The sequence below is a fragment of the Petaurus breviceps genome, unplaced genomic scaffold, assembly GCF_028583685.1.
Source record: "Petaurus breviceps papuanus isolate PSGF00001 unplaced genomic scaffold, PetGlider_PUasm1.0 140, whole genome shotgun sequence".
Classification (NCBI taxonomy): domain Eukaryota; kingdom Metazoa; phylum Chordata; class Mammalia; order Diprotodontia; family Petauridae; genus Petaurus; species Petaurus breviceps.
This window is the reverse complement of record NW_027185698.1, coordinates 50,650,407-50,667,655: the sequence shown is the minus strand read 5'-3', so window position 1 is coordinate 50,667,655 and position 17,249 is coordinate 50,650,407. Positions and strand designations below refer to the sequence as shown.

General features: G+C 44.0%; 1 protein-coding gene across 13 annotated transcripts in view; it reads left to right on the top strand.

Annotated features, from left to right (window-relative positions):
* Nucleotides 1-11,953, top strand: part of PPFIBP2 (PPFIA binding protein 2) — a 196,053-nt gene extending 184,100 nt beyond the window's left edge. For all 13 annotated transcript variants that reach the window (XM_069072813.1, XM_069072803.1, XM_069072793.1 and 10 more), the window contains 8 exons: nt 2,055-2,183; nt 2,955-3,105; nt 4,416-4,527; nt 4,969-5,057; nt 6,811-6,933; nt 8,681-8,806; nt 10,379-10,567; nt 11,326-11,953. In XM_069072813.1, the coding sequence (XP_068928914.1) occupies nt 2,055-2,183; nt 2,955-3,105; nt 4,416-4,527; nt 4,969-5,057; nt 6,811-6,933; nt 8,681-8,806; nt 10,379-10,567; nt 11,326-11,526 (1,120 nt within the window). In that variant the 3' untranslated portion in view covers nt 11,527-11,953. The remainder of the gene's footprint in view (nt 1-2,054; nt 2,184-2,954; nt 3,106-4,415; nt 4,528-4,968; nt 5,058-6,810; nt 6,934-8,680; nt 8,807-10,378; nt 10,568-11,325) is intronic.
* Nucleotides 11,954-17,249: the final 5,296 nt, after the last annotated feature.

Genomic DNA, 17,249 nt, shown 5'->3' with positions numbered 1-17,249 from the left:
AGTTTTCTTTTTGGGATCTTTTTCAGGAGGTGATCAGTGGATTCCTTCAACTTCTATTTTAAAAGCCCTCTGGTTCTAAAACTTCAGGGCAATTTTCCTTGAGAATTTCTTGAAGGATGATTTCTAGGTTTGTTTGTTTTTTTTATCATGGCTTTCAAGTAGTCCAATAATTTTTAAATTATCTCTCCTGGATCTATTTTTCAGGTCAGTGTTTTTTCCAAGGAGATATTTCACATTGTCTTCTATTTTTTTCATTTGTTTGGAGCTGTTTAATAGTATCTTGATATCTCATAAAGTCACTAGTTTCCATTTGCTCCAATCTAATTCTGAAGGACTTATTTTCTTCAGTGAGTTTTTGAGATTCTTTTTCCATCTGGCAAATTTGGTTTTTTAAGGCATTCTTCTCCTCATTGGCTTTTTGAGCCTCTTTTGCCATTTTAGTTAGTCTGTTCTTTAAGGTGTCATTTTCTTCAGTCAGGTTGTTGACTCTCTTTTCTTGCATCATTCTCATTTCTCTTCCCAATTTTTCCTCTACTTCTCTTATCTGGTTTTGAAAATCCTTCTTAAGCTCCTCTATGGCCTGTAACAAGTTCATATTTTTCTTGGAAGCTTTTGGTGCAGGAGTTCTGACTTCATTGTCTTCCTCCTGTTCCATGCTTTGATCCTTTTTGTCCCCAAAATAGGAGAGTAAAGTTGGATTGCTCTGCTTGCTTTGCTTCCTTTGCTTGCTCATGTTGCCACTTGATTACTTGACTTTTGAGCCTTTTGCCACAGTAGAACTCTGCTATCAGAAAGGGGAGCTTTATCCCAAACGCTGGGGTTTTGTAGCTGCTGGAGCTATTAGTTGGGTGCCCTCTCTGAAGCCTCCACATGCTCTGGCAAACTGTTCACATGCCCCAGGACCTCCACCCAGGACAGTGATCCAAATCCAAGCAGGTTAAAGCAAGATTAATTACCCCTCAGACTGGTTGCTTGGTCCCCCTACGATCTGCAGACCAGGAGCTCTGAAGCAGCCAAGAGGCAGGAGGCTGCACGGCCAGGGCACCTCACCTGCTTCTCACCCCTGGGGGAAAGGCCAGATCACACTCACGAATTTCTAGGTCCCAAAGTCCGCACTGCACTGACCTCTCAATTTGTCCTTAGCATCTATGTGTTGATAATTCTGGAAAATGCCACAGCTGCTGGTGATCTGAAGTCTCTGCAACCAGCAGCTGGTCAGGCTGCCCTGAGGCTAAAACCTCGGGCTCCCAGAGGACTGGGCTTGGCTCCTAGAGCACTGCGCTGGCCTCTTCCTGCCCAGCCTGCCAGGCTGTCCTCAGCTGGAGGTTAGCTTTTCTGTGTCATTTTCTGGGTTCTCTAGCTTCAAAGTTTGTTCAGAGTCACCTTTTATATGAACTGGGGGAGGTGGAAGCCAGAGCCGTGCAAAAGTCCTGTTTCTACCAACTGAATTATATTTTTAAACACATTGAGTTAGATGTATAGGATTACAAAGGAAACAATTTCTACTGAAATACAGCAGTCCAATTTTTCTTTTTAATAAGCTCACAGATTCCCAGGTTAAGAATGTAATTTCTCATGCATGTGAGCATCTGTGCCTTCGAAATGGGAGGGCTGAGACCTTGGTCACTCAGTTGTTTCCTTGTTTTGGTCTCCATGCCCAATTCCAAGATGGAGCACAGAGAAGAAGAACATCTGACTTTGGCATGAGTGCCTCCTCTGGCCTTTTAGGGTGGTCAACCCAAACTTCAACTCCAAAAGCAGTATCATTTAGCAAACCTTGTCATCAATCAACCAGCCATAGTTTCCTTCCAAGCCTGTTAGAATCTGCACCTGCTTCAGAGGAGGCCACAGGAAGCAAAATTGTGTTGGGAGGGAATCCTGAGTCATGGGGACAGATTTATAGGGCCTGGGCCTTTTTTTATATCTTACTTGCCCAAAATGAATGAGAGAGAGAGAGAGAGCGAGAGTGTGTGTGTGTTTTGAGTGGCAAGGGGGCTTGGATCTGTTCATGCAGAATGTCTTCAAATGGTCCCTGTGGTTTTCTATCCCCACAGAATAAGAAGGACTCAATCAGGAAATTTCAACACAGATGCAATAGGGATAGCAGAATTCCGCCGAGGTGGACTCCGGGCAACTGCAGGACCGAGGCTGTCCAGAACTAGAGACCCCAAAGCTCAGAAGAGGTAATATCCTTCTCAGAATCCAGGTGATGAGCTCACTGGGAGAAGTAGAACTTATGGGCCTGAAGGTTCCAAGGGTAAACCATGAATGGCTGTTAGAAACTAGTGTAAAGTCACTGGGGAAATAAGTCATGGGAGAGTATAAGGAGGAAAATGGAACTTAGGGTGTTTCATTCATATATTCTATAAAATGAGAACAGTAAAGTACAAAGTGATTCTTTTTATCTTTAAAAAAAATTCCTTAACTATTTTTTTTAATAGTAAATTAAGAGGACATAATAGTCGTGTTCCAGAATTTTAAGGGCCATCCTGGGAATAAGGGATTTCTTTCTGTTTGGTCCGAGGGCAGACAGAAAAAAAGTAGCAGAGGGTCATGATTTTAGCTTGACATTAGAAAAAGCTTCCTAACAATGAGAGTTGTACAGACGAGATGTGGCAGCTTCCCCCTTGTTGGAGGTCTACAAGTAGAGGGCCTGGATGACCCCATTTGGGCTGCGTGATAGTAGAGGCTTCCTTTCCTATTCACCTGGGTGGACCTGGATGGACACCAAAGTCCCTGATAACTCTCAGATTCTGTAATGCTGGGGTTCTGCCTTCCCTCACTATATTTAACAATTGCCGTGGCACTTTTTTTTTGTCTCTGACATCTGTCAGAGGTTTGCTGATCTTTTAGTTATGCAGAAATAGTTTTAACAAGAATCTATTCCAGGCTCCCCTTGCAATCAAGCACCAGCCCTGACAGTCATGTGCTCTCTCTCTCTCTCTTTCTTTCAGTGATTCCAATGCTCCTTTTGCCCAGTGGAACACAGAGCAAGTGTGTTCGTGGCTGGAGGACTTTGGTCTGGGTCAGTATGTTATCTTTGCCCGGCAGTGGGTGAGCTCTGGCCACACGCTATTGACCGCTACCCCTCAGGACATGGAAAAGGTAAGGGCAGACTTGGAGGTTGGTCAGCCTACATCTGAATGGCAGTAGCTGACCTGCTTCTGGATTCTGTGACCTCAGCTGCCGTCTATATGCGTGGGGCCTTGGCGGGGAGGGAAAAGAGAAACCAGCTACAAGACAGGCATCTGGGGTACAGTATCTGATGGGAAGAGAACTGGTACCCCAATTAGCATTTTTCATGCCTGGGGCAAACTTCAAAAATGTCAAAAAGGCAGTTCACAAACTATCTTCAAATCAACTTTTTATTTTTAATAATTTTTGTTTATTTCGTTAATTTCCCAATTACATGTATAAAAATTTTTAGCATTTGTTTTTTTAAAATTCTGAGTTCCAAATTTTCTCCTTCTCTCTCCCCCCTTCCCTACCCATTGAAAAGGCAAGCAATATGTATTGATTATACATGTGAAATCATGTAAAAATACTACCTTACAGCTATCTTGTAAACATCAACACAGTTGCTAGGTGGTACAGTGGATAGAGCACCAGGCCTGGAGTCAGGAAGATCTGAGTTCAAATCCAGCCTCCAACACTTATTAGCTGTGTACCCCTGGACAAGTCATATAACCCTCATCTATAAAATGGCAGCACACTAGAGAAGGAAATGCAAACCATTCTAGTATTTTTACCCAAAAAATCCCACAAAGTCCATGAGATCACATAGAGTCAGATACAAATGAACCATGGCAACATAAAAAGTAGAAAAGTATGATTCAACCTGCTCTCAGAGTTCAGCAGTTTTCTCTGGAGGTAAATACATAGCATTTTTCATCATGGACCCTTTGGGATTGTCTTGGATCACTGTCCTGATCAGAGTAGCTAAATTTTCCACAGTTGATCTCATTATAGTACTGCTGTTACTGTATAAATTGTTCTCCTGGTTCTGCTCAGTTCACTTTGCATCAGTTCATATAAGTCTTTCCAGGCCGAATCAGCTCTTAAAGGCAGCCTCAGTTGTGAGAGGACACAGTGAGGTTTCTGTACCATCTGGCTATTCTCAGTGTCTAAGGGCTAAGGCCTGCTATTTCTACACCAGAGGAGGAATCTCTAAATTTCATCCCCCTGGGCCACGCCCACACCCACCCTACCCAGGTTACAGCTCTGATAAGATAAGGAAGAGCAGCACCATATGGCTGGTTCCTTCGTATCCTGCTGAGCAGTGGCTTGGACCAAGGTTGTTGTAATGAGCCATCATACCTTCATCATGATGCAACCACTAAGACTGACAGTTATTTAACTTAGGGCGGATTACCTACCTGAAACTGAACAGCTGGTCTTCCATTTGTCCCTTTTAGGAGCTGGGAATTAAGCATCCCCTGCATAGGAAAAAATTAGTCTTGGCTGTGAAGTCGATTAACACAAAGCAGGAAGAAAAGTCTGCCCAATTAGACCACATTTGGGTAACCAGTAAGTATGGACCTACTAAACCTGAGAAGAATGCAACATGCTTTTTCTGTCCTCAGTTATCCCAGGTGGCAGCTAGGGCATACAGTGGCTAGAGCGCTGGCTCTGGAGTCAAGAGTTCCTAAGTTCAAATCTGGCCTCAGAGACTTACTAGTTGTATGACCCTGGGCAAGTCACTTAACCCCGCTTGCCTGCAAAAGAAAAAGAAATGGACTATGGGATTATGAATAGAGTTATTACAATGTGGGAGGAGGGAAGAAAAACATCTTCTGAAAGTCTGATGACTAAATATTCTGATTATTCAAGCCCTAACTCTCAAACTTTGGTCTAACTTTTCACTTTGCCACTCTGTGTGCCACCCCATGCCCACCAGTTAACCCCCCGTTGTTTTTAGTGGCTGTAATGTAGAAGTTTTGAGATGGACCTTTCTTTTTCGCTCTGTAGGGTGGCTTGACGATATTGGCTTGCCTCAGTACAAAGACCAGTTTCATGAATCCAGGGTTGATGGGCGGATGCTTCAGTACCTAACTGTGGTAAGGGATTTGGGTTTGATCACTTTAACTAAACCCACATGATAAATGACATCCATGTTCAAGGCACTGGGGATACAGAGATAAAAACCAAATACTCCCTGCCCTCAGGGAGCTTACATCTAACAATGGACTGGGGGTGTGTATCAGCAATGCCATATTCACAATGCCTATAGAGATTACAAATATGCTGATATAATTATCCATCACAAAATACGTCAGGTTTGCCATTTGGGGAAATAAACTAGAAAATTTATTAAGATACCAAAAGACTGAGTCCCAAAACCAGAAAGTGAAAGCCATCAGAGTAGTTATGATATTGGCACAGGTAGATAAAGTAGAAAGCACCCACATTTTCAAGCCTTTAAAACAGAACAGGCTACCTCAGGCAAAGGTCCTCCTCTCCCCACTCACAGCAACCACCCAGCGTCCTGGAAGTGTGCTCCCAGCAGCTCCGGCCCCTGGCAGTCCTCAGCAGGAGTCCCAACTCAAAAAAAAAAAAAAAAAGGCAACTGCCGCCAACTGCCAACCGCAGGACCGTTAGCTCGGCTTTTCACTTTCTCTTGCTCTGCTATGTCAGCACGTCCATGGGGCATGGGAGATCTTTAAATCCCATAACCCTTACAGGGTGGAGGGAGGATGAGTGATGGTAAGAAGGCCTGGATACTATAGGGACGGAGGGAGTAAATACAAAATAAAGAGGAGGAAGCACAAGCTGCTTGGACAGCGGGAGCACCTCTCCTGAGTTGTGCTTTGGAGGATTCTAAGACTTCTTAGAGGCTGAGGTGAGAAGGGAAGCCATTCAGGAACTTAAGGCTTTAGACAGGGGGAAAAGGGAGGGGTAATCACTCTATGACAATGATTCATCTGTCTTACTATACATAGCCACCTCTAGAACTTTACCATTGAAAGGGCCTTAGGCACTGTCTCCTATGATTCTTTCGATTTACAGATGAGTTCTCTGAGGTCAAAAGAGGTTAGATGACTTGTTTATAAAGTACTTTAAGGTTTGTAGGTAGCTTTTACATAGTGAGTGAAGGGATAACTGGTCTCAGAATCAAGAAAGCCTGGGTTAAGCCTGACTTGTGGCCCCTGATGGTTCTATGACTTTGAGCAAGTTATAGACTCAGAGTATCCTGGGCAATTTTCGAGACCAAAGATTGAATTGAGGTCTATGAGCTTAGATGGGAAAAAATAAATCTTTATTTTCTCTGCCCTCTAGCTCAGGTCAGCACACTTGACCCAGAGGCCTTAACCCAGCCCAGGAATATAAAAACCCTTCTTGGCCTGAGGGCTGTACAGAAGCAAGTCATATGTGAGCTATAACTGCCAACCTCTGCTCTGACTGAAACATTCCCTTCAGTTATATAAAAACATAATTCTAAGAAAGGGCAGCTGGGTGGTGGTTCAGTGATCTATCATCACCAGCCCTGGAGTCAGGAGGACCTGAGTTCAAATCTACCCTCAGACACTAGGCGCTTGCTAACCCCGATTGCATTATGTCCCACCCCCAAAAAGACTGTATCAGACCACCAAAGGACCCCAGAGCCTAAAACAGGTCAAGAACCCCCTGCTCTCCAGGAACACAAATTGCAAAACCGTTGCAGACATGCATTGGTAGAGATGCACTTAACCAAGAATTTTCTACACTAGTCAAATCACAAGTCAAGACTAATAATAACAACAGACAAGCCAGTGGTGTGTCTATTGGCAGAAGTGCTGAGTGAGTCCTTAATCACTGACCTTCCTCTTCCAGAATGACCTTCTCTTCTTAAAAGTCACCAGCCAGCTTCATCATCTCAGCATCAAATGTGCCATCCACGTACTCCATGTCAACAAATTCAGTCCTCACTGCCTACACAGGAGACCTGCGGATGAGGTAGGGGCAGGAAGGGCTGTCTCCCAACTCCTAGGTGCCACTGTGGCAGAAAACAAATGGCTGGGACTAAAAGAACCACGCCCACAGGCTGTCCCTCTTTCTTGCTTAAGCAGTAAATCAGTCCATTTGGAGTCCTCTGCCCAGTGTCTGGGCTGGAGAGAAGGACAAGAAGGTACTCAGAATGGGGGGGGGGGGAGTCCTTCTAACCACTAAGTCCCCTGCTTCTGAACTCAACAGACCTCCCCCCACCCTGATCCAGGTTTCCCTGGCCCATTGCATTCCTTTTGCCCTGCTGTTTGCTGTAGATCAGCCTATCCAGCTGAAGGATGGAGAGCACAGTGAGCATATCCAAAGCAGGTTATGGTCAGGGACTGAGGGAGATAAATGAAGTACTGAAATAAGATAATGAAAAGTTAGAGGAGGGAAAGAAAGGAGGGATAAGGAAAGAGAAAGAAAAAAAGGAAGAGAAGAGAGGAAAAGCATAAAGAAATTGAAGGCCATGTACAGGAGAAGGAGCTCTAGAGTTTGGGAGGTGGATTCAAATCCCCCTTCTGCTGCTTCTTAGCTGGCACCAGGAAAATCCCTCTAGCCCAAACCTCAGTTTCCTCAGTGGTAAGATGAGGGTGAAGCCACTCACTCCTGAGGTCTCCTTTCTCTGAATCTCTCATCCTTTAAGATAGGGGGTAAGAAGGAAGGAGAAAAGGACCAGAGGGAGAAAGGGCCCTCTGCTTAGTCTGTGCCCAGTTTAGAGAGCCTTTGTGTGTCAGCACTCCTGGGGCTGCCAGTTCCAGACCCCAGCCAGCATCCTCTCATCAGTGACACTGCTCAGAGTGACCGTTCTAGAACAGGCACTAGTAATGTTAATTAACCCTTCTCTCTGCCTAACAAGGGACAGAACTCAGCCTCAGAGAGGGGAGGGTATTACAGACTGCCAAGGATGAGTTACTCTCCCAAATGAATATGTTGCTCCCATGGTGAAAGGCCCCATTTAGGTTCCTCAGATACAGTGTGGACAGAACCTTCTGACCTTATGGCTTCATAGGGGAAAATGGACTTGATCTGATAGCATGGTATTTAATGGGGAAAATGTAAACATCCTGCACCTAGGTTCTAAAAGTCAATCAAAACGGGTACAAGATGTTGACAAGATTTCATTAGACAACTGAGAAGGATCTGGGAACCTTAGTGGACTACAGACTTCCCCAAAACAATGATTTGAGGCTTTGGACAATTCAAATGAGCATAATATCCTGAAGAAGGACGATAAGACTCTTGTTCTACTCTGCCCTGCCTAGATTCCATCTGGAGTCCCACGTTCAGGTCTGAGCATCATGTAATCAGAAGGCCATCGGCAGGCAGAGGGCAGGAAAATGGTTCATTTTTACAATGTTGATGTAACGATATAAATTGTTCTGATTTTGCTCAGTTCAAACTCCAGGTTTCTCAAAAATCATTTCTTTCCTCATCTATTTCAACATGATCATATTCTATTACATTTGTATACCATAATTTGTTCAGCCATTCCCTGATCTTCTGTGGGCAACCAGCAAGAAGAAATTTTTCCCATCTCCTCCCACCTTCAGTCATGTTTTAGATATGGTATTTTCTGGGCACAGCGATATTTCAGAGGCAGCTCCCGGCACAGTGGACAGAGCACTGAGCTGGGAGTCAGTAAGACCCAAATTTAACTTCAGCAGTAACGTTCTCATCGACAGTTCTTGGCTCTCCTTTCTTTTTGTCCTGACAGAGTAACGTTTCTCCTTCTGAGGTGGTTCAATGGTCCAACCACCGAGTGATGGAATGGCTGAGGTCAGTGGACCTGGCTGAGTATGCACCAAACCTTCGGGGAAGTGGAGTTCACGGTGGTCTCATTGTGAGTAGCTGCTCATAGATCCGACCTGCTGTTTTATATGACTACTAATGGTGATGCACTAGTGATGGGCCCCATCACTTCCAATTAGAATATCAGAGCTTGGGTCAGCTAGGTGGAGCACTGAATAGAGTACTAGCCCTGGAGTCCAGAGGACCTGAGTTCAAATGCGGCCTCAGACTCTTAACACACTTACTAGCCATGTGACTTTGGGCAAGTCACTTAACCCCAATTGCCCTCCAAAAAGCCAAAAAAAAAAAAAAGAATTATCAGAACTTTAGAGCCAAAAGGGACCAAGCGTTCATCTAGTCTGATAACACTCACTACTAATTTATAAATGGGGAGAATGAGGGTTGGAGGGACTTGTTACAGTCATATAGGTAGCTAATGGTGGAGCTGAAATTCAAACCCACATCCTTTGCCCACAGTTACACGACTTGTAAATGTCAGAACCCGACTGTTCTGTTAACACTGTCCACATCATTCTGTCTCTGGGCAAGAAAGGTCAGTGTCTGTTCCCACTGTCCTTTAGAGATGGCTAGTCCTATAAGAAAGGGTTTAGGTGGAGGGAGGAAAGCTAGAGCTCCCATAGTTAGAAACACTGGAAAGGTTGGCAGGCTCCATAAGAAGAAAGGGCTGATCTTGCTAAGACACTTTCTTTGTGGCCCCAGCCTATGGTCTCTGCACTTGGACTTATGAGCCTCTCCTCCTGAATGATGGGCAAAGGCCTTGTTCCCATGTTCTACCAGTAGAATGAATCATTCTGTGAGCTCTCAGCTAACCATTTAGTGTGGGAGAAGGGGGAAAGCCCCATCCAGGGCTATCCCTGAAGGGCCTGATTAGATAAGGAAATTGATACCCTGTCACAGAGGGTTGACACCAAATACTGCCATAGGACACCAGTCATCCTGTGTAGGGACATGCAGACCCAATCAATCCGATAAGCATTTATTAATTGCATCCTATAATATGGGACAGTAGGGGATACAAAAACAAAATAAAAACTATCCCTGCCCTCAAGGACCTTCCATTCTACCGGGCAGTCTTCCTTCCACTGCCTACACAGGGAAGATACCAAGACTCACCTGAGGCAGGGAAATTGCATGGTGCACCATGCCTCAGGCCTTCTCACTCCCTGGAGCTGGGTGGCTTCTTATCATCTTTGGAAAGGGATGGTATTTAAATACAGTCCAGGTTACTATGAATAATGAATCCTCTGAAGTTATGCAAACCTGCCTTTTACATATTTTCTTTGGCCTGGAACCAGCTACCATATTTTACATAATTGTCCCTTTATTGGCCCTGGTCTGGACCTTCCTATAACCATGGCATAGATTCACATCCTGTCTGCATCATTTACTAGCCACAGCCTTGGACTAGTCATTTAATGTCTCAGGACCTATGTGACCTTTTTTTCCCTTGTATGATTGTTTGTGAATTGTAGGAAACATCAGAAAATGTCTGCTTAGTCAAAGTTCTACTGTCCACCTGCAAAGTCTTGTGACAACAAACTCAGCAGCTTGCTTGTTAGGGCAGCTGAGCCCACTAACCCAATGCTTATGGTCTTTCCCCCAGATCCTGGAGCCCCGCTTCAGTGGGGACACACTAGCCATGCTTCTGAACATTCCTCCTCAGAAGACACTCCTCCGACGCCACTTAACCACCAACTTCAATGTCCTTGTCGGGCCTGTGGCCCAGCAGGAAAAGAGAGACATAATGTCATCGGCAGCCTATACACCACTGACTACTACTGCCAAAGTCCGGGTAGGTCCCCCGCTGTGGGCGTGGGCCCAGGCATGGGGCATGACTTTTTTCTCCTAGAAGGTCTTTGTCATTATAGAGACGTCATAGTAACTCGTCAACCCAGAAGACTGGTGTTAATGAAATGATTACTTGTCTGTGTCTAGCTTCTAGAACCACAATCAGTTCAGACTTTATACAATTGGGACTCTTTGCGTTCCTTTCCAGTCTTTGCCCAGCCCAGGTCTAAGGTGCTATGGGGGCAATATGAGATATTACAGGCTTTCAAGGAACTCTTCTGATTGAGGAAATTGTAGTAGCACTCATGGACCAGCAGTGAGCCTAGCTGTAAAGCTTCAAGCAGTAGGCTGTTTGGCACTAACTTTCCTTATGTATTATGTATTATGTAACTCTAGTGCTTTAAGAATTCAGAGAAGAGTTTTTAGTCCTCAGTAAGGACTATTGGAGATATAGACCAGAGAAAGCATTTTCTGTATAGGATTAGTTATATAGAATTCATTAAAACTGTATAGAAAGTTTTCTTGTGCCTTTCATAACATGAGGCTAACTGACATCAAAGCCAGCTCTGCAGGGGTATTGGGTATCATGAGATTTTGAGGAAGGATTTTTCCCCCCAAAGTATACTACACATAGTAGATATTGCATAAATCTTTAGTGAGTGAGTAAATGAATAAATACACATTAATATTCTTAAATCTGACTTTCTTAGACCTACAGATTAGATTACTTTTCTTTTTCATGTGTTCTTGGTTGTGTTTTAGCCAAAGAAACTAGGATTTTCACACTTCGGAAACATGAGAAAAAAGAAGTTTGATGAATCTACAGACTACATATGCCCCACAGAGCCAAGTGAAAGTGTGAATGGCAATCACAAGGCTTATGGTGGCCATGGCCATCGAGGCCTCCCCCCCAGTCCTGGGGAGGATCTGGACAAACTGGATCAGGTGGGATACGCCAACTGATGTCCCTGTCATCTCAGCCTCTCCGTGCCAATCTCAGAGCTTGCAAATAACACCATGTTACCTACTGTGTAACCTCCAGCCTCGTGTGCATGAACTCACCAAGAAAAACCAAGCTTTCGAAACCCAGAAGCATTTTATCTTGACACCAAATATGCCATACGTGGTTTGTTTTTTCTTTTTAATCAATACTTCACCTGTCTCAGCCCCCCTGTACATCAGTGCCTTTTCTGAGGACAGGCTGTTAAGACTGTTACTAGAGGCTAAGAATGGATGAAAAATGGTTTTAAGAATAATGGTTTTTTAAAGGATTCCTAATACCCATACCCTGCAGAGTCTGCACAAATATAAACACTATTTTCATTTTAAGATGTATTTAAGTACTATGAACATAAATATAAATAAATATATAAGATTTTGTTCTAGTTAATTTGTACAGAAAATTGGGGATAAATACACACACACATTTTTAACAGAACATTTTTTGTCTTTATTCTAAGAAACAGCTGGAACACCATGATCTTCCCCACCACTTTTAGACTTGCTTTATGATACAAAACTAACAAATCTCCTGTCATCGACTTTGAAGCTTTGTTGTTGTTCAGTCATGTCTGACTCTTCGTGACCCTGTGGACCATGCTATCTGTGTCATTTTCTTGGCAAAGATACTGAAGTGGTTTGCCATTTCATTCAGTGTCTTAAGGCAAATGGAGGTTAAGTGACTTGCCCTGGATCACACAGCTAGCATGTGTCTAAGGCCAAATTCAAACTGAAGTCTTCCTGAATCCAGGTCTAGCATTGTTTGTACTAGCCATCTCTATACATACATACATACATACATATGTTTCTTGTTCTGGACAGCTGGATTACAGACACGCTAGGCATGTTCTGAAGTTCAGACTGCTGAGATAATTTAGAGGGAGTCTATGTACCACTTGCAAAAAACAATCAGTGAGAAGGAGGGTTTTAAACCTTCTGGTGGTTTGTTTATTTTAACATGGAGGGTGTTGCTTCTTTGTGGTAAAATAAATAATGTTCCGCGGAGAAGCAAAGCACTTGACATAGAACTTAAACATCTAATGGGGCAGGAAGAACAACACAGATGGCCTTCTAACCATCATACAAATGGAAGATCTGAACAGCAAGAGAGCAAGGCTGGTCCTGGCCCAGGGATCCAGGAAGCTCAGCATCTGTGGGTCCAATGAGGACAAAACAGCCAGGGTTTTAGCACCCAGGTGCAGAATGGTCATTCCGCTGTATTACTTAGCCTTCTTGCTTCACCACAGAGACCTTGGGTGTAGCTTCCTGGCTATTTGATGCCCCTCTACCTCCCAAACCCTCCACCTTCTACTCCCTCCAGTCAGTATCCCAAGGTATCTTCCATTTCCGTGTCCCTGAGTGATCCAGAGGTAGCGAAGTCTCAAGGCAGTGAGTCTCAACACTGAGTTTATCTCTTGTACTTTGTATCCCTACAAGCAGAAGCCTGCCAAGTCATTGTAAGGAAACCCCTTTATGTCTCTTTTTAAGCCACATGTGCCTTGTCCTAGCCAGCTCTGTTCTGTCTGGGTGGGCTTTAGAGTCCAGCCTGGACCTGAGTGTTAATTCCCTTCTCTTTGAAAACTTCCAGTGATGGGGAACTCATTACCTCCTGGGCCAGCCCATTCTTTGCTGGGAGTGCTCTAATTGCAAAATTAGATTGCCAGAATCTTCCTCTATGCAATTTCTCCCCATCATTAGGCTCTCTAAGCCAAGCCAAACAAACCCAGTCTTACAGGATTGTGGATTTCTATCTGGAAGGGACATTACAGGCCACCTAGTCTAAAACCTTACTTTACAGATGAGAAAATGAGGCCACATTGCTAGTAAGCATCAGAGGTGAGATTTGAACCTAGGGCTAAGTCCAGCACTCTATTCACTATATCTCACTGCCTGCCTTCCAGGATAGTTCCATCCCTCAAGTCTTCCCTTCTCCAGGTTACACAGGTAATCCTGGGATGCCCTATATATACATCCTGTTTCTTCCTAGTGTAACAGAAATGACTCTAGGCTTGAAGTCAGTTTTGAAATCTTGGCTTGAATCCTGGCTCAGACACAAGCTGTGAAACCACAGGCAGGTTACTTGACCTCTATGATTTAAGTATCTTCCTCATAAGTAAATCAGAAATAATCCTGGCAAGTTACAGCCTCAAGGTTAGCTGTGGGGGAAAAAAGCACTGTAGAAATAGGTGGCATTAATATTGTTCATCTGTTCTCCATGGTTTCTAGGCCCTCCACCATGCTAACTACCCTTAATTCTAATAGTTGCAAAGGCCTTCCCACCAATGTGGCTCCCACAGCTGAACACCAAGCTCTGTCTGTGGTCTGGCTAGGGCTGGACAGCATGCTTATCTTAATGAAGTCTAATGTTGTATTAACATACTTGGCTCATATGTCACCTCTTTCTTCATAGTGGGTCTGCCATTTGTACAAGCTGTGACTAGCCTGCTTCCAATTCCCATGACCCCATTGTAAAGCCCTGTCTCCCCTGTATGTCTATACTCAGGCTCTTGAGTGAGTCAGTGCTGTGTCCAAGTGTGGGTCAATGCTGCCCTCTAGAGAAGAAATTGGGGAAGGACACTCAATTCTAATGAACATGGCTGGCTTGGATCTTTGGAATGTTCAAAGGAAAATGGACAGACCTTTCCATAATCTGGATAGTGTCCTTTGCTATAGTAGCAATATTCTATCCTCTGTGATACCTGGAGGGCAGAAAGCCTGATTCCCTTTTCTTGTGGTCAGAATAGATGGAGAACAGAAAGTATAACAGGATGGGGAGAAGAGGGGAATGAGTGCCCTTTGGCATCAAGACCCCTATGTTCATGCCTTATGGTTGGTGTTTACATGCTTTCTTAATTGGCCTTCCTTTAGGGCATAACATCTGTGTCCCTGAAGTCTACATAGGGAAGGGGCTATGATCATAGGACATGACTGGGACCATTACATACATGCTAATTCTTGAGAAGCTCCCTCTGTGTTTCTCTCCATCCTCGAGGCTTGGCAGTGCCAGTGGTCCAGACCCCAGGAGAGTTCAGAGGTCAGGCACGCTGGTGCCAATGCCATCAGTGCTTTCAAATACAGATTACCATTCATTCTCTTTCTAATGGCAGAAGTCCAGGCAGGTCCATGCAGCAAGCTAGCCAGAGTGCTGGACCAATACAGTCTTCCAGTCATTAGAAACATAAAGCATTAATAAAATTATAGAACAAAGTAAGAACTGTGACCAGGCTGCCACCACCTATTGCCAGTGGCAAGTAGAAAACCACATTACTTAGAACTTCCTCCTTCTTCTGAGTGTCTCACAGGGGCCTGTGCCTGTGCCTGTGTGTCCGTGTCTATATACTAGAAGTTCCCCCAGAAGACTCTCCCCTGCAGAGAGTCCTGGAATCAGGGAATTGGACCTTGTGAAATGTCTGTTCGGGAGACCCAGAAGCATGCCTTGCACAGCCTGAAATGAATGGCTTCCTTGCCTGCTCTGATGATGCACTGAATAATTTTACAGATGGAGCCTTCGGAAGGTACAGTCTTACAGATAGGGGTCATCTCTCAAGGCATTCACAACCTGACGGTATGTTCTGACCTGATGCTTGCTCATCCCACCCCCCCACCCCCTTATTACAACCAAGGTATGGAATCTGGAGGTTTGGCGCTGGTCACAATCTGTTCCTTGGGGCAGTATGTTGGCCACGCCCAGCCAGAGGCCATACCATGACATGGTTTGTGAACCTATGTCTGTGCAACCTAGCGCTGGGAATTGTACTTTGCCTTTCCATTCTATTCAAGTTAACAAACATCATCTGTTAAGAAACCGCTGTGTGCCAAGCACTGAGCTAAACAATGGAGATGAAAAGATAAAACCATCCATCCCTACCCTCAGGGTGCTTATGCATGACGGGCTTTGTAAGACTGGACATAGGAGCAACATGGTGGGATAAGAAGGGCGCCAAGTTTGAAATCACGAGTCAGAGCACCTGGGTTCAAATCCTGACTTTGTCATTTATTCTCTTCATGACCTTGGGCAAGTCACTATATCTTCTTAAGGCCTCAGTACCTCATCCATAAAATGAGGGAGATTGACAAGATGACCTCTCAGGTCTAATTTATGATCCTACCATAGGATCATAGTGAGGGAAGACCCTTGAAATCTGGAGGGATAGAGCAGGTGGGAAAAAGGAAAATATCCATCAGTACTTTGACTAGGGCTGATTCCTTTGTTTCATGGGACAAGCTGGAGCAAAAGGGGGGGAAATCCCAACAATGTCGATCGCCTCCATAAGAAGAAACAAATTCCCCTGGTACTTCCCCCTTAGCCATGCCTGTCTGCAGGCCATATTTCCATTCTTTTCAATGACTCTGTCTGGTTCTGTTTATGTAATATTCCCCCAGTGTTCTAATGCATCTGGCAGCACTTCACTTGACCCCAGCTATCAGTGAATATGTTCACCTTAGAGAGGAAAATACACTTTTTGAAATCTGTGTCAGTACGTTAATGAAGACTTCTGTCATTAAATTCAGCACTGGTGATAGTCTTTCCCAGTTTATCCCCTATCATTGTGAGCAGCCTGCAGAATTCCCATCTCCTATCTACATGCCCACCAGCGTCAGAGGAATGATATTCCCTTAGCTGCCAAGCCCTTGAGATTTCCATGAACTCCTGGGGAGTTAGAGCAGGGGTATAGAGAAAGAAGAAAGGACCGCAAGAGTTGTAGAAAGCATGTGTTACAGGGTGCTTTGCTCTTGGGCTTGTTATGCAAAATGGGCAGCAAGAGTTACAGAAAAATTATTTTTATTTTTTTAATTTTTTTTTGCATCTCGTGGTTTTCTCACTCACAATCTGTTTTTGTTTGTTTTGTTGCTGGGGTTTTTGTTAGGGGTTTTGTTGGTTTTTTTTTTACCCATGGCTATAATGGACAAGCTATTAATTTACCTCCAATAAATGAACATTTAAATAAACTTGTCATTTAAAACATTTTGTCCATCTTGTTCTAAAAGGTAAAGTCATTACTAAAATTGCCAATAATTTTGTATGAGTCATCTAGGGGTTGCGGTAGATAGAGCACAGGATCTAGAATCAAGAAGATGTGAGTTCAAATTCTGAATCAGACACTCTATGGATAAGTGAAACCGCAGGTAGCTGGTGGTATGGTAGATAGAGTGCTGCTCGGCCTGGAGTTAGGAAAACCTGAGTTCAAAACTGGCCTCAGACACTTACTGGCTATGTGACCCTGGGCAGATTAATTAACCTCTGTCTACCTGTTTTCTTATCTGTAAAATGGGGATAATAATAGTACTTACCTCCCAGTATTGTTGCAAGGATCAAATGAGATAATATTTGTAAAAAGTGTTTAGCTAAGTGCACCTAAAAAGTGCTATCTAAATAAATGTCCCTTTCCCTTCTCCTTTTGTGAGGATAAAATGAGGTGCTATCTGCAAAACACATTGCAAATCTTTTTTTTTAATTTGGTAATTGAGGTTAAGTGACTTGCCCAGGGTCACACATCTAGTAAGTGTGTGCAGCTGGATTTGAACTACAATCCTTTTTTTTTTTGCCTTTTGGAGGGCAATTGGGGTTAAGTAACTTGCCCAAGGTTACATGGCTAGTTTTTTTGTGTGGTTGTTAAGTGTCTGAGGCCTGAACAGAACTTGAGTCCTCCTGACTCTGGGCTGGTGCTTTACTCACTGTGCCATCT